Genomic DNA, 22,923 nt, shown 5'->3' with positions numbered 1-22,923 from the left:
CACAAGAAATAAATAAGCTGCAGAAGAAGCCAAACTTCCTTAGTTCTAGGAGTTAAGAAGGGTCTTTGATTGCTCTAAGCTGCCTTGAAAGAAAGCAAAGAGAGTCTTAAAGACTTATTTTAGAGATTAACAAGTTTGTTCAGTATCTGAAGCCCTCAACTGTGAAATTTTTCAACTGCAAGAATCAAAATAGGATTAAAAAAAATCAATGAGCATTTACTGAAATAAATGAAGGGATTGAATTAGTACTATCTTTGGTGGGGTTGATATGGTTTAGGGAGTAAGGCTTGACAGATTACTTAAGCCTGGAGAATATACTTGCAAATCACAGTAGAGGAAAAAAATAAAAGTCTCATTTGTGATTTTCACTGATGTCTATTATACTTTGAACTAGGACAATTAAGTGTGTGAACTGTTTCAATTACGTAAAAAAAAAAAAAACTTATAACAACCAGCTCAAAGACACCCCTCCAGCAATGTTAGGTCTGAGGTTGGTCATTTGACTAGTCAAAAATTTATTGGTAAATTTACTAGTCAAGTATATGTAAGGCTGTACAAAAAAGTATGGATTTTTTTTTTTTTGGTTCAAAAGTTGCAGCCACAGTTTGTTGAAGCTGAAGTTTTGGTGTGCTCAGTGCAACTTCCATTAAAAACAAAACAAAACAGAAAAACAGGTTGCTTTTATATCACAGAATCACCAGGGCTGGAAGGGACCTCAGGAGATCATGTAGTCCAACCCTCTGCTCACAGCAGGACCCCAGACAGATTTTTACCCCAGTTCCCTAACTGGCTCCCTCAAGGATTGAACTCACAACCCTAGGTTTAGCAGGCCAGGGCTCAAACCAGTGAGCTTTCCCTCTCCTCCCCACTTTAAAAAAAAAAATTTACTCCCCCCTTTTGCTTTTAAAATGGATTCACCCCCCTGGGTGCTCACCCACCATAAGCTTCAGCATCTTCTTCCCAAGCATGCAGCCTGCCTTTTAAGCAGGGCAGCAGCACAGATATGTCCCAATGGCTCTTGAAGGCAAGTGTGACTGAGAGGCAACCATCCAAATTTGAGTGCTGTTGCTACCTCATTCACCAGTTTGTAATCCCCCACCCCGATCACCCAAATTTGGCTAAGCTGCCTCTGTCATGGAGAGAAGCTAGGCCAAATTTGAGGAAAGGGTATTACAACGTGGCGCACAAGCTTGCAGTGCCAACACTACTCAAATTTGGAGCAACAACAAAAAAAGCCTGTGGTGTGTGTTCAGGCTTATGGCCCATGATTTTCTTACAGGCTTAAATATTGGTTAAATATTGTCAGAATGGTCAAACATTTTAAAGCAGTAATTTATTAGAACAAAAAAGAGTAAGACTTTATGGTCTCCAATAGGCTTGGCCTTAGAGACATACTTATGCCAAATTTCAAAAGACAAGTTAATACAATTTCAGTTCAGTAACTCAGAAAAAGATGAAACAATAAAATGGAGATGTGGGGTTTTTTTGGTTTTATTGTAAGACGACGAGCACTGTGATGCAAATAAAAGAAGGTAGGCTGCCACTGCCAACAAGACATCCTTGCAGGAATATATGACAATATTTGACAGTGATCAAATAAGTGGTCAACTGACCACCTTGCCAAGCCTAGTTAGGCCTTTAATGAGTTTGAAGGGGGAAAAAAAACAGTTGGATTAACAAAGAAACATAAAAAGACAGAACCAAAAACAACTAGTATTTTTAAATGGATGCATCCATGCTCAGCTGCCACATCAGAAACGTGCAACACTGAAACATCTCTGGCCATATTATGAATTTAATCATAATGCTTTGGAGCAAAACTAACTTCTCACTTTCGGTCTCTCTGATTTTTTAAAAGCACCTAGCACTGGCCTTACTATGCTCCCATTTACATCAGTGAGAGCAGAAATAGGCCGGCCTCCAACAATACTGAAAATTCCACCCAAAATTACCTCAAGCCATTCAAGAGATCAATCAATCTACAGCTCAATCCTGAACAGTCACTGTCAGTAGCAGCAAAGTTAAGCAGAGTGGTTTAAAAATATCATCACTGTCAGGAATGAACTGAAATAATTACTTACAGGTAAAACCAATTTAGACTTGGAAGCTACAGAGTAAGTTTAAAAAGGAAGAAATATGCTCCCCATTCACTACAAACCAAAGTAAGTTGACAGTATCTGCCAACTATATAGCTTAAGATGATAACTGAAGCCCAAATAATGTACTAGCACTCCAGGTCTGCTAATGAAGAAAATAAGGGCTTATTCCTTATTTTTGAGAGTCATTAGAATAAAGCATGTCAGCAAGCACTAGTCAGAGGAATAAAAACAGTTTGAAAAAAAAAAATCAGGCCCAAATAGTTTCCATCTTCCCATGATTTTTTTTTCCCCCCTTCTGACTTCAGTCACAGACAATAGTGGGGAGGTGACAGCTTGTTTCCCATAGGAGAAGATGGATTTCCACACTAGATCTGGGAGCAATTTTTCAGACTAGGGTGTTTTTTTCCAATAGCCTGATGCTTACGCCACTTACCTGAGATGTTGAGGACCTGAGTTCAAGTACCAGCTCCAGAGTGGGGATTCAAACCCAGAGCTCTCCATATCCCAGGTAAGTACCATGGTTACTCCACAGAAAGGGGACACCACCAGCTCCAGTTTTGTGAATCGAGCCCTTCATTTCCTTTGCTTTTAAGTTAATGCCCAACGTAAAAATGCATTTTGTTTGATATGAAATTTTTTTCAGCTTACTTCTAATTCACTGAAAATGTTTGGTTTTCATTCAACTCAAACCAAAAAACTGCCAGAGATCTGAAAAATCATTTATTTGCACAATTCTGTTCAACACTCCCAAGTCAGGACAATCTAATCTGAATAGATAGTCTTAAAAACACAAACATATGTATTTTAATGTCCATGCAGCATTTTGTGCTACTTTAACTTAATTGGTTTAAGTTAAACCAGTGTGACTCTCTCATGTAGACAAGGCCTGAGAGATCTTAGGTAAAAAAATGGAACAGAAGTTTGAAGAAACAGTACAATAAACCAAAGGCAATGAGATACTCACAACGTTCTACTCCATTTTTTGCCAGCCACTTCCCAGTTTGGATGACATCAGTTGCATCTCTCTGCTTAACTTGTAGCTTGTTCTTCCCACCTTCATTGTCTTGATGTATTTGTGACGTATGGAGCATATCCGCACCACCACTAATCTAATGAGAGAAATGTAGGTGTGGTTAGGGCAGTACTTGAATCAGATTTCTAATTTACAAGCAATGTGAAAAAAAAATTATAGCTCAACTATTAACCCACTATATAGAACAGAGGTGTAATAGATACTATATATGTTCCTGAGAATCTGTCATATTACTAAACATTTATCATCACGAATGGGAGAAAATAACATTTAAAATTCCATAATCTATCCTCATTTGGAAGATGAAAGACGGCTTCCAATCTCTGGGCCAAGAGCTAGTTTCACTGTGCTTTAAAAACAAAAACTGCATCATACCATAGTCCTGCTCATTGTCCACCCCAACATTGCTCCTAAACATACAAGGGGCACCTCAATGATATATTACCTTGGTCATTTTCTTCACTTGCTGTTGCCTCTCTCTATCAAGATCCCATTTCAATTTTTCCTTTTTTTCATCCTCCGTGACTCTTTCAATGCTGAAATATTAGAAGATGCTTACACAAGCCCAGGCTAAGATGTATGTGCTGATACATAGCATCTCCCCCCACTCTACTTGTTAGGAGAGAGATGAGGCTGTATTTTGTAAAGTGTATTATATTCCATAATGCCAGTGCTAAAATCTGGATCAGCTCCAACATGCAGACAGAGCAGATGGTAACCCAGAGCAATAATATTCACAGCACTATTCACAATTTGAATGACAGCAAGCTAGGAGGAATGGATTTTTTGATAATGGACAGCCCATAAACTAAACTAGAGCCATTGCTGACGATCTTGCCTGGGTGGTTTCATACAGCTGACCCTGGTCCAGCTTTGTTACAGTAACACTGAACTATACAGAAAAGTCTTGCCAACTGAAAAAACAAAAACAAAACAACCCCACGATGGCTGAAAGAGAAAGATGAGGCAGTCCATAGCCAGTGACCTCCTGGGTATCAAAACCACAACTTCTGTCTCCTCTCCCACATTTATCTAGTCAGCTTGACTGGCTCACTTTATGTTTAATTCCCATCACCACGTCAGACATGTATTAGGATGGGTAAACCAATTCTGACGTGTTTCTGTTTCAGTGCCCCTCACATACTCTGATTTGGCACTCTCCTTCATGCAGCCTCCATCTCCCCCTTTGCAGGGCCAGCTCTAGGCACCACCAAACCAAGCATGTGTTTGGGGCCGTACAATTCCAGGGGTGTCATTTCATTTCATTTTTTTTTGCATAGGGCAGCAAAAAACCTAGAGCCGGCCCTGCCTCTTTGGTTCCTGACTCCATCAGAACTCTCCCTGACTGCATCATCCCTTCCACACACTTCTCTACAGTTTCCCTCCCATCCTATTACATAATCCCAAAGCCCATTTTCATGTATGTTTACTTGTGAAATCATTTTGGTATCCCTCTGAATAATCAAGCCACTCCAGTGATGCAACGTCTCTCCTAATTCTATTCCCAAATTGCTTTTTTCCTTAGTTACACATTTAACAATCTCCATTAGAGCAAGCAGGTTACCAAGCTACAGTAATTACATTTACTGCAGTGTTTGAAGTATGTATTTTTACTCTTAAAATAGTTCAGGGTGAACTTCAAACTTGCCTTTCTCCTTCATCACATCTAGTTAGAGCTGGATAAATAATTCCTAAGGAGAGCTGTTTGGAATATTTTCAATTAAATGAAATTGAAATGTTTTGTGAAGACATCAGTTTGGATGAAAAATTCATTTCAAGTTGTTTTGGATCTGGGGTCAGGGCTTTCTGACTTCTAGAGAGAGTGGTGGCAGAGTTCTTACTGTGCCCAACTGAGAGCTGAGTGTTGTCAGCTCAGATCACAGACTTGAACCTGGGTCTCCTAAGGCTATAAAGTCACTCTCTCTCCTGTTCCCACATTGAAAAGCTCAGGTTTCCCCCGGGAAAGGGAGGAGGAGGAGAGGAAAAGGACATTTTGAAAATTCAGCTTTTTGTAAAACCTTTTGAGAGGTTTTGTTTTTGATCCCTGTAGAACAAAAATGAAGTTTGAAACCTTGAAAGTTGCCAGAAAATGGAATTGTATTCACAAGTGTGTTTGTGGAATTTCACTGTATTTCTCAAATAAAATATTCTGCGAATACCTCATAGGTTATTCACCCAGGTTTATTACAGAGCTAAAAAGGCCATTTTCCTTTGCTAAACCTGTTTAGAGAAGCAGAAATAAAAAGTGATTCAAATAAATGAAGAAGTTACCTGGATGTGCCAAACAGAAAAGTTTTCTGCTTCTATTGAAAAAGAAAGTAAAAAACCTTCACTTATTACGCCTTGTTCAGCAAGAAGCTAAACTTTACACAATGTCACTCAATATTGGATATTTTAAAGTGTGTTTCTGTACAAACAATATTAACCCATGTAGTGGCCTGCATTTAGAAATGAGCTTTATGATCAGTTAAAAGCAGGATCTTTCCCTTATTTTCTAGAATAAAAGCAGTTTCTGTAAAAGCTGTGCATATTGACCTGCATAATTCCTTATATAATAATAAATAAGTAAGCAAGCTAATGGTCAATGAAATTACTCACAGGAGTAAAGTCAAGCATGTGCTGAGCTGCTTGCAAGACTGGGTCTAACCTTTTAAATATTAGTTTTGTTTCATAAAACCTTTCTAAATACAATTAGCTTTTTTGACCATTATAAATAAAGAAAGCCAAAACTTCTCCTCTACTGCATTGTAGATAAGCCATTTGAAACATGATGATATTTCCTGGACACATTGATCACTTTTCCGTTCAGAACTAAAATTTGAAACTGGATCTCACTCAGATAAAGCAAATAACCTCTGAAATTCTTAAGTCAGATTCCAAATCTGGACAAATAACTTTTTTTTTTTAAAACGTTCAAAAAAAGAGCTTATGGCCCATCTGATTTCCCTTCATGTGTGACAGAACATGAAGTCACACCCATAAGAAATACTTTCTGACACCAGTTCAATTATTTTCTTCCATACCCATCAGCTGCTGGCTAAATCCTTGGCACAGCAACGTAAGTGTGAACACTGTTTTTGATATCAAGCCTTTGAGTAGAGAATTACCAGCACATTCCTATCTTTGACAGAGGTTTATACAGGCATCTCCCTTATGGAATTTTAAAACTCTCAGAGATTTACTCATGACCTGTTTGATAATCAAACATACTGTTAAATTTAGATTGTATCACTACTTCTTTAAACATCAGAAGCGTGAGATTAGGATTTTCAAAGGGCGCTAAGGAAATTGGTTCCATAGATCCCACGGAATGGGCACATCAGTCTCCAGAGTCCCCACAGAACAGCCTATTATGTGAAGGATACGATAGTCACAAGTTTCCAAGGCATCAGAGCATAGCACCAGCATGTCTTACAGATTTATCTATAATGTCAGGTGAGGGTTGCAGAAGATGACGTACCTTTTCGTGTCCTTGGATTCCTGTGCTAGATACTAGAATAGAGATTTATAAACAATTACTGCATTTTAGCATGTTCAGGATATACAATCTTCCACAGTTTTAATGCCATTGAACTACAGCCTGTGAAAGGGAACTGTGGCTAGAGAGAAGACTGGCCCACATATTCAGCCAAGGGTACTCTAGACTACATGGGGGCAAACACCCACTTTTGCAGGGCCTAGTGGCCCGATGGTCAGTTCCCTGAATGAGGATTGGTTCACACCCTGTCAGCTCAATCTTTTCACACCCTTTGGATCAAGTACAACAATTGGCCTGTCCCTAACACAACCCTAAGCAAATAAGTTGTATTCTGCCAAAGAGAAACGGAGAGGAAGAACTACCAGGAAAGGGGAAAAAAGCACAAGAATAAACCTGACAGAACAAGAAAGACAAAGCAGGGGTGGGGTGGGGTAGAGGGTAATTAAGATGGCATAAGTCATAAGGGAATGGAAGAGTTCCATGCATTGGAAGTAGCACCTCTTCTCCCCTACCCCCCCGAAAAAAAGAGTCTAAAGTGTGCCAAGTTAACTTCTCCTCCTTCGCCCCCTCATCCCCAGCACTTCTACATGACTAGTCACATGACTTTTTCCATTTCAGTTCTACCTTCAGCCTCCCCCATGATGATCCTATAACTCCATCAAACACATTTTCAGTCTCACACACCAGTCTGTTTCCTTCTAGTGGCAAAGAGAAGAGGATAGGTTAGGGGGTAAAGCAGGAATATTCACAAACAGGGGCATTTTTGTGAAAGAGGATAACTCAGACATGCAACTGAGTTTCTAACAGATTAGGAGGAACAATGCCATTTCTTTAAAAAGTAGTTAGACCCCACATACTCTGCCTATATTAACTGGTTTAACAGACTCACAGTCAGCAATATCCTGAATGGCACATGAGTTTAGAGAGTTCCCAGATTGTTTCACGTACGATATGGTTTCTTCATAATTATGTAGTTCTTCAGATTCAGCACTAGAGAATGATGAGAGAAAAGGGCAGGGAAAACAGTGGTTTTTTTTTAAATCCTACAAAATAAATGAATGGATCTTGAAGAACTTTGGCATACAATCTATGGGAAATGAATTATCACTGGGAACTTCTATTTTAATTAAGAGGTCTGCGCTAAAATGTACACTGTCTCATGCTACATCTACTCTAGCAGGTTGTGATTAAACATTTAAAATCACCCATAGGATAACTTCAGTTGAAATTCACCTTGGCCACAGAAAGCCCAAATTACTAGGCTTTGTGTAGACACAAACCTCAACGTATCCCCCGACCCCACCCCTCAACCTGGGTTCAGAACAAAAGGCAGCAGCCAAGCCTCCCTTAGTAATCAACATTCACTGCATTTGAAGTGAGCTCATGGACACTGCATCATCAAACCTCGCCAGTCAGTAGACCAAGTGTTCTCTGGAAATTATTCATGGAAATCCCCAGTATATCGATGGGATGAGCCTACAACATGCTACTACGTTGCTTGTGCGCAGAGTCCACTGCCTGTCATGCTGACCAACAGTGTCTCATTGTTTCCTGGTACTCCCTCATTGGTCTGTCTGTAACTCTGTTGTCTTTTGCCTTATACTTGGATTGTCATCTCTTTGGGGCAGGGACTGTCCTTTCGTTCTGCATTTGTACAGCACCTGGCACAACAGGATTTTGGTCCAGGGCTCCTAGGAGGATACAAATACATCATAATGATCACAAGAACAGCAGAGACTTTTGCACTTCAGCATGTACATTGCTTCTTTAAAATGTGATTAGTTTGTTTGGGTTGCTACATACTGATAATTCTCTGCAGGGGTGGGGCCCAGCCAGGTGCAAAAGTTTCAGCTCCACCACTGCAACTGAATAGAAGCACTGAACCATAGACATTTTTGCTTGGGATGCAGGGAGTGGGGGGTAGAGAAACCACACACAGCTTGAAGTCCAGTTCTAGCAAACTCTCAACCAGGATAAATGGGAGAGGCTTTGTTGAGAACACACAGAAAACAGGTAGTTTCATTTTCTGATTTCTACACATCAAATGCAATTTTCTAGCAAGGTTTTGCACTTGTCATTTTAAAAATGCCAGAATTGGATAGCTATAGGAGTGTGCACATTGAGTGTGAAACAGGAATGGAAAAACATTAGAAAACTTTTTATTTTATTGAAAGCCAACTGATAAAATACCGTAACACAAGTTGCTCATCAGAAAACCATTTCTGGAACTCTTATGCTGTCACCACGGTGCTATTAAACTTAGTAGGAACAGAGCAAAGATTAAGTATGTTTTCCTGCCTATCAGTTAAGCAGGGGCGGAGGGGGGAGGAGGGAATCAGAGGGTAAAAAGAAAAGAAGAGAAATTAAAATACTGAAGTCAGTGCTCGAGTTAGAACTACTAAAAAACAAGTCTGTGCCCCTGTTGAACAAAATTTCCCCATCACACCCTATTCATTTTATTAGCAGATCTACCAGAAATCAAGCTAAACTTGGCAGCATGTAGCTCTCATATGCAAATTGTTCAGTCACTTTATGCATTCATTTCTAATGCATCCTATCCCTGTGCTGCTATGCTCTAGGGATTAAATTACAGCATGGGGAGGGGAGAAGCTCCCTGTGAAGGGGCAGAGAGAGCTACTTAGGTGGGGTGGGGAAGCAGCAAGTGCCCTGTTCACCCCTACCCCCCACCCTCACCAGCTTGTCCTCCATCCTGGTGCCAGAGCTCTGTCTCATCACCCACATCAGTGGCTGGTGCCCTGTGTGCATCCCCTGGCCTCTGCCCAGGTGCTATTGTCCTGTCTTGTATCTCATGCTATCCTGGCAGCTGGTTCACATGCTCCTGCTCCTCTCCCAGGCTGGGTGTCTCCATAGGAACCTGTGGTGGCTGGAATGCAGGACCAGGAGTCATACCTGCTCCCTGATGGCCAGCCTGACCCCACATACTGCAACTGGAGTCGCCAATTTTGGTTGGATGTATTCCTGGGGGTTTCATCACATGACAAATCTTTAATTCAAGGTTAATCTTTAATTCCTGGAGACTCCAAGACAACCCTGGAGGCTTGGCAACCTTAACTGCAGCAGCAGCTCCATCCCTTCCTTCAGGCCCCCCTCCTATCTCTGTCCCCCTTCTGCATGCACACAGGGTGGAGCATAGCCATGTCCTACTCTTATGTCCATGAGATATTATGGAGGCAGAAACAGATTCACTCCCTGCCCCACCAACATTTCCATTTCAAGGGCTCTAGCCACCCTGTGCTTCCCCCCAGCATCATGCAGGATTTCAGCTGATGCCACAATGAACGTCTGCCACAGTGAAATTCACTGTGGCGGACAGCGCTGTGCTAGAGCCCCTGTGATAAACAGAGCTGTTACATAATCATGTGCGAATACTGTAACTTGATTGATTATTGGGCTGGTTACTACAGGACTATAGTGGGTTGAATCAACAGGGCTGTTGGAAAATACAAGCAAGAAGCAAAACAATTGCTTGAGAAGAGCCCTGGGTCCTGATAAACACTTCAGGACTGTTCAGAGACAATGCTCGAGCTTTCGCGGTGAGGATTCTACCCCTGGGTCCCAGCCAAGTTAGAAAACTTGTTTTGCCAAGTTTGCTAAGACAAGACAGGATCACTGGTTGGATAAAAATTGATTTACATCTCCCCCTCTTCCCCACACACACAGGTAGTAGCTGTTGGGGGATGTTGTTGGTGAGGTGTTCAGGCTGATAGAAGTATCTAATTCTGCTAGACCCACCATTACTGATGATTGGGCTTTAGGTGAGCTAGACGTGTATAGACTGCTTGTTGTTTTAAAGTTCTCCTCTGTTTTATTCTATTGTTAAGATTAAATACTTTGGTTTTAACAGGCTGTCTAGTGACAGACTCCTGAAGAGGAACCATAGGCACTTAATCCAGAAAGAGACCTGCTGGATAAACACAAATGGATACACAGGATATTGTAGTTCGGGGCCCAGTCTTGGAATGGGAGAATCATATATTTCCCTCTTGGAAGAGAGGGAGTGCATTCAGAGAGGAGACAGATGCAAGCAGCCCTGTAACCACTGCACCTTCCACATCCCTAAACGATCATGGTGGGGCCCAAGAACTCTTCTGTGACTTCCTCTACTGTCGGGCACGGTTTTGGTTGTGTCAAGTGTCCATGATCTCATTTCAATTTACCATGTGGGCAAGGTGAATTGCAACTCAAGCTGGATAATTTCACTGTTAAATATTAAACAACCTACTATATAAACATATTAGGAGTTCAAGTTAACTAATCTTTGCTGCAATATATTACTTGGACAGTTTAATTTCTAACCAAGAATTATATTGCTAATATACAGAGGAACACATGGAAAAATAAGTCCCTTCCTTCTTGGCACATACAAGGAAACTTGGTTAATTTATAAACTGATTGCATCAGTGACATTTAGAGTGTGGGTGGTATTTATTGTAATGGATTGAAAACTAAATTACATGCATTAACTTTCCCACTGTGTTATTTAAAGTCCATGAATTTTAAATTCAGCCATTATATTCCCTTTGTTTAGTCATCCATGAATATTCATGAGTAAAAGGTGCTTGTCCATATCAATGTTCGCACCCAAAGCAAAATAGATATTGATTCATATGTGGTATTTGCTTTGTACACCAGAGTTGTTCACTCCTTGCTTCTACAGTTCCAGTTTTCCCGCAATGCAGCCAAATTACCACGACTTTCTTGTTTATGATGTAATTGGTCAACTAAAAGCAAGCCATCACATAAATGCTTAACCACCAACAGGTGTAAGTGTATTTGCATAAGGTCTTTGAAGAGTTGCAAACAGTCAAATCAACATGTGCACTTTCCACCAGGATCCAGTTGAAACAAAAAAAAAAAAAAGTATTTGATTTATAATTAGATGCTCATCATAATACACGTGCACGAGTCCAAATTAAGGTTCAACATGCAACCTTAAATCTGACATTTCCAACCTTTTCAGTGCTTAGTTTTGCAGTCTTCATGTTGCTCAACACGGATTTTGTACGTATTTTCCACAGTTTTTAAAATAAGCAAACTGAAAAAAAAATTCCATCATATGGAAACATTAACATCCACATGGGCCATTAGCAGGGTTGGAACCTTTAGGTCTACCACACGGACCTTTAGGTCTTCTGCCACTTCACCTACTACTACTCTCTGTTAGACATTTACTCACCAGCAACCGCACACCATACAACATAAACACTAACCCAGGAACCTATCCTTGCAACAAAGCTCGATGCCAGCTCTGTCCACATATCTATTCAAATGACACCATCATAGGACCTAATCACATCAGCCATGCCATCAGGGGCTCATTCACCTGCCCATCTACCAACGTGATATATGCCATCATGTGCCAGCAATGCCCCTCTGCCATGTACATTGGCCAAACCGGGCAGTCTCTACACAAAAGAATAAATGGACACAAATCTGACATCAGGAATCATAACATTCAAAAACCAGAGGGAGAACACTTCAACCTCTCTAACCACTCAGTGACAGACTTGAAGGTGGCAATTTTGCAAGAAAAAAACTTCAAAAACAGACTCCAAAGACTCCTGCACTCGAATTAATATGCAAATTAGATACAATGAACTCAGGCTTAAACAGAGACTGGGAATGGTTGGGTCATTACAGTAATTGAATCTATTTCCCTATGTTAAGTTCTCCTTACTCCTTCTATGGGCATCTTAATTATCACTTCAAAAGTCTTTTTTTCTCCTGCTGATGATGATAGCTCATCTCAATTGATTAGACTCTTCTTGTTGGTATGCATACTTCCACCTTTTCATGTTCTCTGTAGGTATAAATATCTCCTGTCTGTGTGTTCCATTCTATGCATCCGAAGAAGTGAGCTGTAGCTTATGAAAGCTCATCCTGAAATAAATTTGTTAGTCTCTAAGGTGTCACAAGTACTCCTGTTCTTTTTGCAGATACAGACTAACACGGCTGCTACTCTGAAACCTGTCTTTAAGCATACAAGTAGTCTTAAGTACCTAGGAATCTGTGTATTGCTCCGGGTTCAAAGAAGTACCTATGAGGTGGCCAGGTTTAGAACACTAGCAATACAAATCCCATTCCAAAGATCACACAAGTATAAACAACAACAAAAAAATACCAAGAGTAGGGAGCAAAATCTCATGTACCTTAGGTCTGTGCTTGCTGCATAAACAGAACGAAAGATCAAAATCCTTTTCTGCTGACAGATAAGGATAACAGTAAACTTCCAGCACCTGCAGATTATGCCAGGTCTTTGTTTCAGCAACAATTCTCAAAGCATTTCATTTCTAAACATCAAGCTGGAGAATGTGGGAAATGAGGGGGGTGGGAGGAGATACCCACGCACAGGTAGGTGGTAAACAATCTGCTTTGAAACCAGAAGACAGCTTGTCAGAAAGCGCGTCATGTAGTGTTTACTGCAGGCTAAACAAAGGAGCACTAGCAAGAACCAGCCACCCACCCACTCACCCTCCCCTAGCCTTTCAATAATGTTCACAGCGAACAGAGGACAGGAGATGAGAACAAGGGCCCCTGGCCTAAGCATTTTTTTTTTAAACTCTCTCTTTTCTGCAAAGTCAGTTCACAAGCCACCTATGAACCTAGCTCTCCCAGGTTCAAACATCCCCAGTTACTGCCTCATGATGTTCTAAAGATTTTGGGGAATTTTGTAATTTCCTTTTCTCTATTGTTGTAAAGTTTATAGCTCGTGTAATCTTTAAGATCTAATTGTATGCGTCTACCAGGATCTCACCTAAGTATAAAAGGGTAAATTGGTTGCTAGTCATTCATATCTTAGGGCATGTCTACAATACGGTGGGGGGGAACCAACCCCCTCCCCCCAAAAAAAACAAAAACACCACTATGCTTTGAGATCGAGCCACCGGCAGTCGATTTAGCGGGTCCAGTAAAGACCCACCAAAATCGACTGCAGATTGCTCTCCAGTTGAGCCCATACTCTACCCCCGATGAGAACTCTACTTCCATCGACCCCACCATGGTGTGGACACCGTGATAACTTGACCGAAGGTACGTCGACTCCAGCTACATTATTCACATAGCTGGAGTTGCATAGCGTAGGTTGATTTACCATGGTAGTGTAGACATAGCCTTTGACTTAGCAAATAGATCAATGAGAATGTCAGATATGGTGATGCTTTTGGGACATAAATGTGTCTACAAGGAACACCAACTCAATTCACACTGGCATCAAGGAAAGCCTACTCACTCAAAGACCTGTCCAGGCTATATTCAAAACAGATAATCTAGAGAGAAGAAACTCCCATTATTAATACCCTCAGCCACCCACGTCTTCTTGAATAGAAGTTACACTAGTCAGACATGTAATTTAGTGAATCCACACACAGTATACAAAGTGCTTGCTTCAGGAGGATTCTATCTATGTCATTTAAATGCAAGAATTGTGCATAATGGAATTATAAAAGTAGCACTTTATTGCTTGTAAGTGTGTCCCATCTTCAGAAGAAGAGTTTAAAATTCTTACAAGAACTATTGTTTGTTTTAGTACAAATATATGTGTTTCTGTAGCCTATAAAGTTAAATTCACACACGTACTTTTCAGGAGCCATGTAGTCATCTTCTACAGCAGCTGGAAATAAAAACAACAGCATTTGACAAGTGGCAAACAAAATATAGTTGCTACTACATTTATCATGAGACTACAGTAGAACAGGACAATGGGCTGAGTAGCGCACAGAGCGAGAGATATTTTAAGGGCCACATGGCAAAGAGAGGTATTGATACAAATTTCCAAGTGTAAACATAAAAATTAAAATCTTATCTGTATACATCTTCCTACGGGCAAGAGTTATTAGGAAAGAGAGGTACTAGTAATAGGTGATTTGATCATTAGAAATATAGCCAATTGGGTTTGTGATGACCAGGAGAACCACATGGTGAATTGCCTGCAGGGTGCAAAGGGTGTGGACCTCTCTAAACATCTATACAGATTTACTTGCTGCCCTGGGGAGGAGCCAGTGATTGTGGTAGATGTAGGTAACTATGACATAGGGAAAGGTATGAGAGAGGTCCTGGAGAACAAATTTAGGCTGCTGGGAAAGAGATTAAAGTCCAGGACTTCCATGATAGCATTCTTTGAAATGCTTCCAGTTCCACACACAGGGCCAGTTAGACAGTCAGAACTGCAGGGTCTCAATGTGTGGATGAGAAGATGGTGTTCGGAGTTGGGGTTTATTAGGAACCGAGGAAACTTTTGGGGAAGGAGGAGGAGGCTATACAGGAAGGATGGGCTTCACCTAAATCAAAAGCAGAACCAGATTATGGTCATGTAAATGTAAAATTCATAGAGGAGTTTTAAAACTAATGGCTGAGGGAAAGCTGACAGGTGCGGAGGACCACATGGTTCAGACAGACATCCCTTAGAAGTGGATTCATTAAAGGAGATTCACTATAGCCTAGTAAAAGAAGCAAGGACAGAAGTTGATAAAGTACAGATAGGGTCTTAGAAGCTGCCCCAAAACCTATGGACTCAGTAGCGTCCAAGACCTTACCCACTCCATTCCCAAGAACTCAGTTCAACTTCAAAACATGTCACTGAAATTTTGTCATTGGCATACAATTAAACTACACTTGAGTTGATCAGCCGAAGCACAGGGGATGGGTACAGGGCATACCAAATATCCAAAGTTACACAGCAAACCTCTTCCTTTATAAACATTTATGGATTGGCTTGGTCACTGTGCTCTGTACAAGTACGACTTATTTCCTCCCCTTCTTATGTTCCAGGCTTATTTACCCATTGTAAATAGTTCCCCAAGTGTTCCCCCTTATCTTAGTTAGTACAGACATTCTGTTTCTAGCTTACCAATTCATTTACCTCCCTAACTCTATCGGCCAAGAAACAAGGCCTCAGCCACATCCAATTACTCATGTCAAGCCAGGCCTATAGTTGGAACTGAAAAGAAACCAGTCAAATGAAAAAGAATCCCATTCAATTACACCACATGAAGGCAGACAACTAAATATTGACCAGTTTTATAAAGTGCTTGTATACAAATGCCTGAAGTCTAAATAGCAAGATAGGAAACTTGAGTACCTGGTATTAAATGAGGATATTGATGTAACAGGCATCACAGAAACTTGATGGAACAATGATAATCAGTGGTACACAGTAATACCAGGCTACAAAATATGTGGAAATGGCAGAGTAGGTTGGAGAGTGGCCCTATATGTGAAAGAAAGCAGTCAAATATAATGTACATCTTAAATGAATCCAACTGTACCATAGACTCTGTATGGATAGAAACTCCATGCTTGAACAAGAGGATAGCGGTAGGAATATACACTTCCAGCCACCTGACCAGGACAGGGATTTTGAAATGCTCAGGGAGATAAGAAAGGCTACAAAAAACAGAAAACCCAACAACAGGGGATTTCAACTATCCTAATATTGAGTCAACATGGCTTTTGTAAAGGGAAATCTTGCCTCACCAACCTATTAGAATTCTTTAAGGGTGTCAAAAATGTGGATAAGGGTGATCTAGTGTACGTGGACTTTCAGAAAGCTTTTGACAAGGTCCCTGACGAAAGGTGCGTAAGCAGTCATAGAATAAGAGGGAAGATCTTCTCATGGATCAGTAACTGGTTGAAAGATAGGAAACAAAGGGTATCAATGAACAGTTTTCACAGTAAGGAGAAGTGAATAGCAGCGTTCCACAAGGACTTGAATTAAACTAATGTTGTTCAACATTCATAAACAATCTGGAAAAAAGGGGGTAAACAGTGAGGTGTCAAAATCTGCAGACAATACAAAATTACTCAAGCTAGTTAAGTCCAAAGCAGACAGCAAAGAGTTAGAGGGATCTCACTAAACTAGGTAACAAAATGGTAGATAAAATTCAATGTTGATGAGTGCAGAGTAATGCATGTTGGAAAACATAATCCAAACTATACATACAAAATGATGGGGTCTAAATTTGCTGTTTCCATTCAAGAAAGAGCTTGGAGTCATCATGGATAGTGCTCTGAACTGCTCAATGTGCAGCAGCAGTCAAAAAAAAAAAGCGAACAACGTTAAGAACCATTAGGAAAAGGATAGATAATAAAGAAAATATCGTGCTGGCTCTATATAAATCCATGGTACGCCCACACCTTAAATACTTCATGTAGTTCTGGTTGCCTCATTTAAAAAAAGATATTTAGAATAGGAAAAAGTCAGAGAAGGGCAACAAAAATCATGAGGGGTATGGAACAGCTTCCATATGAGGAGAGATTAAAACGACAGGGACTATGCAGCTTGGAAAAGAGATGAGTAAGGGGGAAAATATGATAGAGGTCTATAAAACTCATGAATGGTGTGGATAAAATGAAGGAAGAAGGTGTTATTTACCTATTCATACAATGCAAAAACTCTGGGTTACCCAATGAAATTATTAGGCAGCAGGTTTAAAACCATACATAAGGAAGTACTTCTTCCCATAAGGCATAACCAACCTGTAGAACTCATTACCAATATATTTAAGTTTACTTTGGTTCTGAATATGAACAAAGGAAAAAATATTCACAACAGAAATTGTGAAAAATTTCATTTTCATTCAGATTAATATTAAATTCTTTTTATGTCAAAAAAATTCTGACTCTCTTACCATCCAAAATTTTGTTAAAAAAAAACCACAACAAAAAAAACAACCACCACACAACAACACACCACCATGCTGTTCCCACAAAACAGCTCGAGTTAGGGTAAGTATACACTTGCAGTAGCATGCAGAGTACAAATGCTACATGCCTAGATAGCCTGGGTATAAATAGCGGAGTATATGGCAATGCACCTCTTAGGTGAGTAGAGTGCCCTATATATCTCAGCCCAGGGTATATACCCTACACAGCTCTCTATACACCCAAGCAGTGCCTCCCACATCTACACTGCTTTAAAAAAAAAAAAAAAAAAAAAAAAAAAAAAAAAAAAAAAAAAAAAAAAGCAAGCAGTGTAGTATCCCACAACCCCCCAAACTATTGGAGCCTTTTTCCACTGCAGTGAAAGGCTCTGGCAGCGAGGAAAGGCTCTTGTAGCAGAGAAGCACGGGGAAAGTCTCTGGCAGCTCCCTTAGGGGCCTTTTCTTGCTGTCCCCCACCCCAAGCTTTTCACTGCCCTGTTTCACACACACACCAGTGAGCGTGGACACAGACTGCTTTCCAAGGCAGCGTGTAGCTCATGGTGGCATGTACCGTAAACAACACCTCCAACGAAACTGCATTTTCTGACAGAAAACTTAAAATCAAAAGGTTTCAGAGGGGTAGTCGCGTTAGTCTGTATCAGCAAAAAGAATGAGGAGTCTTTGTGGCACCTTATTTGAGCATAAGCTTTCGAGAACATGAAAAAAATGGGTGTTGCCATAGCAACTATAACAAAACTAATCAATTAAGGTGGGCTATTATATATACATTGGCCAAACCAGACAGTCTCTACGCAAAAGAATAAATGGACACAAATCAGATGTCAAGAATTATAACATTCAAAAACCAGTCGGAGAACACTTCAGCCTCCCTGGTCACTCAATTACAGACCTAAAAGTAGCAATTCTCCAAAAACTTCAAAAACAGACTCCAATGAGAAATTGCAGAATTGAAATTAATTTGCAAACTGGACACCATTAAATCAGGCTTGAATAAAGACTGGGAATGGATTGGTCATTAAATAAAGTAAAAACTATTTCCCTATGCTTCCCCCCCCCAGGACCGGCGCTAGGGGTTTGAGCGCCCTAGGCGGACGGCAATTTCGCCGCCCCACGCGCTGGTCCCGCGGCTCCGCTGGAGCTGCTGCAGTGGTGCCTGCGGAGGGTCCGGTGCTCCGTGGCTCCGGTGGAGCTGCCGCAGTGATGCCTGTGGGAGGTCCACAGGAGCCGCATGAGCACCAGAACCTCCGCAGGCACCACTGCGGCAGCTCCACCGAAGCCGCCTGCCGCCCCCTCCGGCAAAACGACGCCCACCAATTATTCTGGCGCCTTAGGCGATTGCCTAGGCTGCCTAAATGGTAGCGCCGGCCCTGCTTCCCCTCCTTACTGTTACCCACACCGTCTTCTCAACTGTTGGAAATGGGCCATCCTGATTACCACTACAGAAAGTTTTTTTTGTTGTTTTTTGTTTTCCTCCTGCTGATAATAGCCAACCTTAATTGATTATGCTCGTTATAGTTGGTATGGCAACACCCATTTTTCATGGTATGTGTGTGTGTCTTCCTACTGTATTTTCCACTGCAAGCATCTGATGAAGTGGGTTTTAGCCCACAAAAGCTTATGCTCAAATAAATTTGTTAGTCTCTAAGGTCCCACAAGTACTCCTTGTTCTTTTTAAAATTAAAAGAGTTTTCAACCAGCTCTGCTAGAAACTAAGACAAAATCTCTTACCGGTTTCATTTCTTCTGCTGACATGTGGGGCTGACTGCCGGAAGGCACTGAGATTCACTTTTGGGGGCCTCAGAGGTTTCTTTGGAGGGGAACCAAGAGATTCAACTGAAGGAAGTGGTTTAACTTTTGGAGGTTTGCTATCCTTGATGTCAAGTTGTCTTTCTGTGCCAGCATGATGGAGGAAGGGTTCTGATGCTGTTTGTTGCAAGAGCCACAAGGAAAAAGTCAGTTATTACCTCTCATTTCACGTAAAAATTCATGTAGGACTGCTTGCATAAATTGGCAAAAACCTGGTAGGAATGTCAAACAGCTTCCTTCTCAGCTAAAATTTGCCTATTCTAGTTTTATAGATAGACACTTACTCAGCATGGAGCCTGATTTTTCAGTGGTGTTACAGAATGAGAAATAGTAAGTAATTAGTAAGAAAGCAGAAGGCTCTTTTTCTGTTTCTTCAGATTGTTATACAATTGGTCACATTTGAGAGTGATCTTTTTCTTGATTTGTTGTAAAAAAAATTGAATTTTTGGTGCCAATAGGTTTTTGATTTTCTAGACTTTAGTAGTATAACTCTCTTAAATATGCAGCTCCAGTAAGGTAGCTTTCCAGAGTAAACAATGATTTCATAGAATCATAGAACTGGAAGGGAACTCGAGAGGGCATCTAATCCAATCCCCTGCAGTCAAAGCAGGACTAAGGATTTAATCTTTTCAATATTTTGGCACTAAATCTGAAGCTGATAAAATGAACTTACTGCTTAATACCTCCTTAGTAGCACATTTCTAGAAGAAATGCCCAAAGGAGCGAGCCCATTTTTAGTTTGGGCCTGAACTTCCCAAAGTTGAGGGAAATGTACAGATCTGAGGATTCAAACCAGGTCCATTTTTACTCAAAAGTTATCTTTATAGAAAATAAATCCCTTAATTTTTTGCAGAGCATATGAAACATTAAATACCATGACATAAGAATCCAGTCTGTCCAATGTTCAGTGTAAGGAAGGACAGATAAACTGATTCAAATGAAACACATTCCTCCTCCTTAACCCTGTTTCTAGAACTTGAATTTACCTCCCACCCAGTCCTCTTTCCCCATCCCTCCTCCCAGCAGTAGGAAGAGACCTAGTTAGCCAGTTACTCACCTTCCTTTCTTTTCCTACCTAAATTATTTGTCAGTTTTGTGCACCCCTGCATATCAGTTCTCGCCATATCTTGCTATGCCGGAGCACCAGTAGAAGAGAGTTCTCTCTGGAAGCCCCCTGCTCAATTTTGCAGCATGTAGGTACCCATCCCAACTGACCCTATATGCTCTCTCTTTTGGATCTGCATTAAAGTTCTCATGGCTGAGCCTCAAAAAATGGCAGAGTGCCATATAAATACCATGCAACAATGTTGAGAGGATGGATTTACCTTTCAGATACTGAGAGGTCTCACTTGGCTTGTGTGGATCATAAGCAAGCTGAGAGAATCCAGTCGTCTTAGGGCTTTGCTCAGTGCTCTTGTAACCTCTGGATGGATAGGGAGATGATGAAGTCTGAGGCAGTACAGGCATTCTGCTGGCTGGGAGACATTTCTTTTGGGTAGAGAAATCCAGTACTTGCTCTTTCCCAGCACTTCTCATTTTGCTGCTCTCTGCTCCGAGGGTAGTGTTCAGAATCCGTGGCTGAGCAGAATGATTCCCACTTATACACTGTGGTGGTGGAAGCACTGCACACTTTCTGTCGTTCTGAGCTGAAGCACTTTCCCAGATCTGCAGAGTATGTTGGAAGGAGTTTAACAGTTCTTCCTCCGAATTTGCATTAACAGATGCCTGCTGATAAATGCAAGAAGTTGGACGGGGTTTCTGTGAATCCCCTCTAAGAGGTCCATCTCCACAAAAGGCTCCCTCCAACGCTTTATTCTTTGGATCTTCATTCTTCTCTGCTAGATACAAGTTGCCATGCTTAACTCTAGGCAATACAAAAGGTTTGGATTGCATTAGCTCTGAGCTATGCACAGTAGAACAAAATCGTTCTCTCTTTTGTTCTGACACCAGCACTTTCCCTTGGTTCAGGATTCTGGGACTGGACACACCCAGAGTGTCAGAGCTTGGTAGGTGTAAACTTTCTGCAGGAAGCTTCTTGGGTGGTTGTGGCACAGTATTTGAAATATTGGAATCATTTTGAAATTTTGCTCGGAGTGCTCTGAATTCACTTATGCCTTTCTAAAGGAGGGGGGGGAAAGCAGGAGAAAGGTTATTAGCAGTTGTCATAAACAGATAGCTAAGGGTTAATGTCTCTTTCACCTGAAGCACCTGACCAGAGGACCAATCAGGAAACTGGATTTTTTCAACTTTGGGTGGAGGGAATTGAGTGTCTGAGTCTTTGTTTTCTGCCTGCTTGCTTTCTCTGAGCTTTGGAGAAGTAGTTTCTTTTTTCTAGTCTTCTGTTTCCAAGTGTAAGGACAAAGAGATCAGATAGTAAGTTATATGGTTTCTTTTCTTTGGTATTTGCATGAATATAAGTGCTGGAGTGCTTTGATTTGTATTCTTTTGGAATAAGGCTGTTTATTCAATATTCTTTTAAGCAATTGACCCTGTGTTGTATCATCTAATACAGAGAGAACATTTGTACTTATTTTTCTTTCTTTTTATATAAAGCTTTCTTTTAAGACCTGTTGGAGTTTTTCTTTACTTCAGGGAAATTGAGTCTGTACTCACCAGGGAATTGGTGGGAGGAAGAAATCAAGGGGAGATTTGTGTGTTGGATCGCTAGCCTGATTTTGCATTCCCTCTGGGGGAATAGGAAAGTACTTTTTGTTTCCAGGATTGGGAACGGAGAGGGGGAGTCCCTCTGTGTAGTTTCACAGAGCTTGTGTCTGTGTATCTCTCCAGGAGCACCTGGAGGGGGGAAGGGAAAAAGGATTATTTCCCTTGGTTGTGAGACTCAAGGGATTTGGGTCTTGGGGTCCCCAGGGAAGGTTTTTCAGAGGGACCAGAGTGCCCCAAAACACTCTAATTTTTTGGGTGGTGGCAGCAGGTACCAGGTCCAAGCTAGTAACTAAGCTTGGAGGTTTTCATGCTAACCCCCATATTTTGGACGCTAAGGTCCAAAACTGGGACTAAGGTTATTACATGGTGTGCAGCTGGTGGGAGATAGACAGAATCCAGAAGCCAGTAGGAATATTATATTTTTCTTTTCTCTGCTAAGGGCTTTTTAGCAGAGAGAAGCAGTTGGTTTTAAAAGGGAACCAGAGAGAATTTTTTTTTTCTGCTCTCTCTCGCAGTTTGTGGCTTGCATGTTAAGGGTCTTTTGTCATGCAATAGCCCTCCCATTAGGAGGCAAGTACCAGCACTTATAGGCATGCAAATAAAGTGGTTTTTCTGGTTTCCCTTCATTGAACATTAGCTAGAGAGAGAAAAGGAAAATTAGCTAAAGGCACTGTTGCTAGGCAGACTTCAGGAGGCAACAGAGAACCTGCAGTTCAGAAGATAAACACCGGAGGGCACCCCAACACAAGAAAACAGGAACCATGACTTCTAAGGCAAAAATTGACGCCGAAGAACAAATCAAAGAAGCTGAACACAGGCGACAGATGGAGATGAAAGAAAGAGAAGAACAGATCAAAGAGGCAGCCTACCAAAGAGAACAGGCAGCCAAAGAGGCAGCCAAAGAGGCAGCACACAAAAGAAAACTAGAAGAAGAAGAGGTGGCCTACCGAAGGAAACAAGCAGAAGATGAGTTGGCCCACAGAAGGAAGCAAGAAGAAGAGGAGGCGGCCCACCGCCGAGACATGGAAAAACACCAAAAAGAAATGGAAAAACAACAAAAAGAGAATGAAGAGAAGGAAAAACAGAGAAAACATGAACTGGAGATGGCAAAAGCTGGGCTGCCTGTGCCAGCCAACCCTAACAACCCGGCGCCAAATATTGCTC

General features: G+C 41.1%; 2 protein-coding genes across 2 annotated transcripts in view; one reads left to right on the top strand and one right to left on the bottom strand.

Annotated features, from left to right (window-relative positions):
- PRKAA2 (protein kinase AMP-activated catalytic subunit alpha 2) overlaps window positions 1-11,075 on the top strand; it is a 60,857-nt gene extending 49,782 nt beyond the window's left edge. The window contains exon 9 of the mRNA XM_050962042.1: window positions 10,476-11,075. Within this exon, the coding sequence (XP_050817999.1) occupies window positions 10,476-10,498 (23 nt within the window). The 3' untranslated portion in view covers window positions 10,499-11,075. The remainder of the gene's footprint in view (window positions 1-10,475) is intronic.
- FYB2 (FYN binding protein 2) overlaps window positions 1-22,923 on the bottom strand; it is a 47,881-nt gene that overhangs the window by 11,781 nt on the left and 13,177 nt on the right. Inside the window, exons 2-9 of the mRNA XM_050962001.1 lie at window positions 20,421-21,213; window positions 19,018-19,212; window positions 14,207-14,240; window positions 7,500-7,600; window positions 6,593-6,624; window positions 5,404-5,435; window positions 3,578-3,668; window positions 3,064-3,208 (exon numbers count right to left, since the gene is read on the bottom strand). Coding sequence (XP_050817958.1) covers window positions 3,064-3,208; window positions 3,578-3,668; window positions 5,404-5,435; window positions 6,593-6,624; window positions 7,500-7,600; window positions 14,207-14,240; window positions 19,018-19,212; window positions 20,421-21,213 — 1,423 coding nt within the window. The remainder of the gene's footprint in view (window positions 1-3,063; window positions 3,209-3,577; window positions 3,669-5,403; window positions 5,436-6,592; window positions 6,625-7,499; window positions 7,601-14,206; window positions 14,241-19,017; window positions 19,213-20,420; window positions 21,214-22,923) is intronic.

This window comes from Gopherus flavomarginatus, chromosome 7, assembly GCF_025201925.1.
Source record: "Gopherus flavomarginatus isolate rGopFla2 chromosome 7, rGopFla2.mat.asm, whole genome shotgun sequence".
Lineage (NCBI taxonomy): Eukaryota > Metazoa > Chordata > Testudines > Testudinidae > Gopherus > Gopherus flavomarginatus.
The sequence above is the reverse complement of the archived record's forward strand: the minus strand, read 5'-3'. Positions and strand labels throughout refer to the sequence as shown.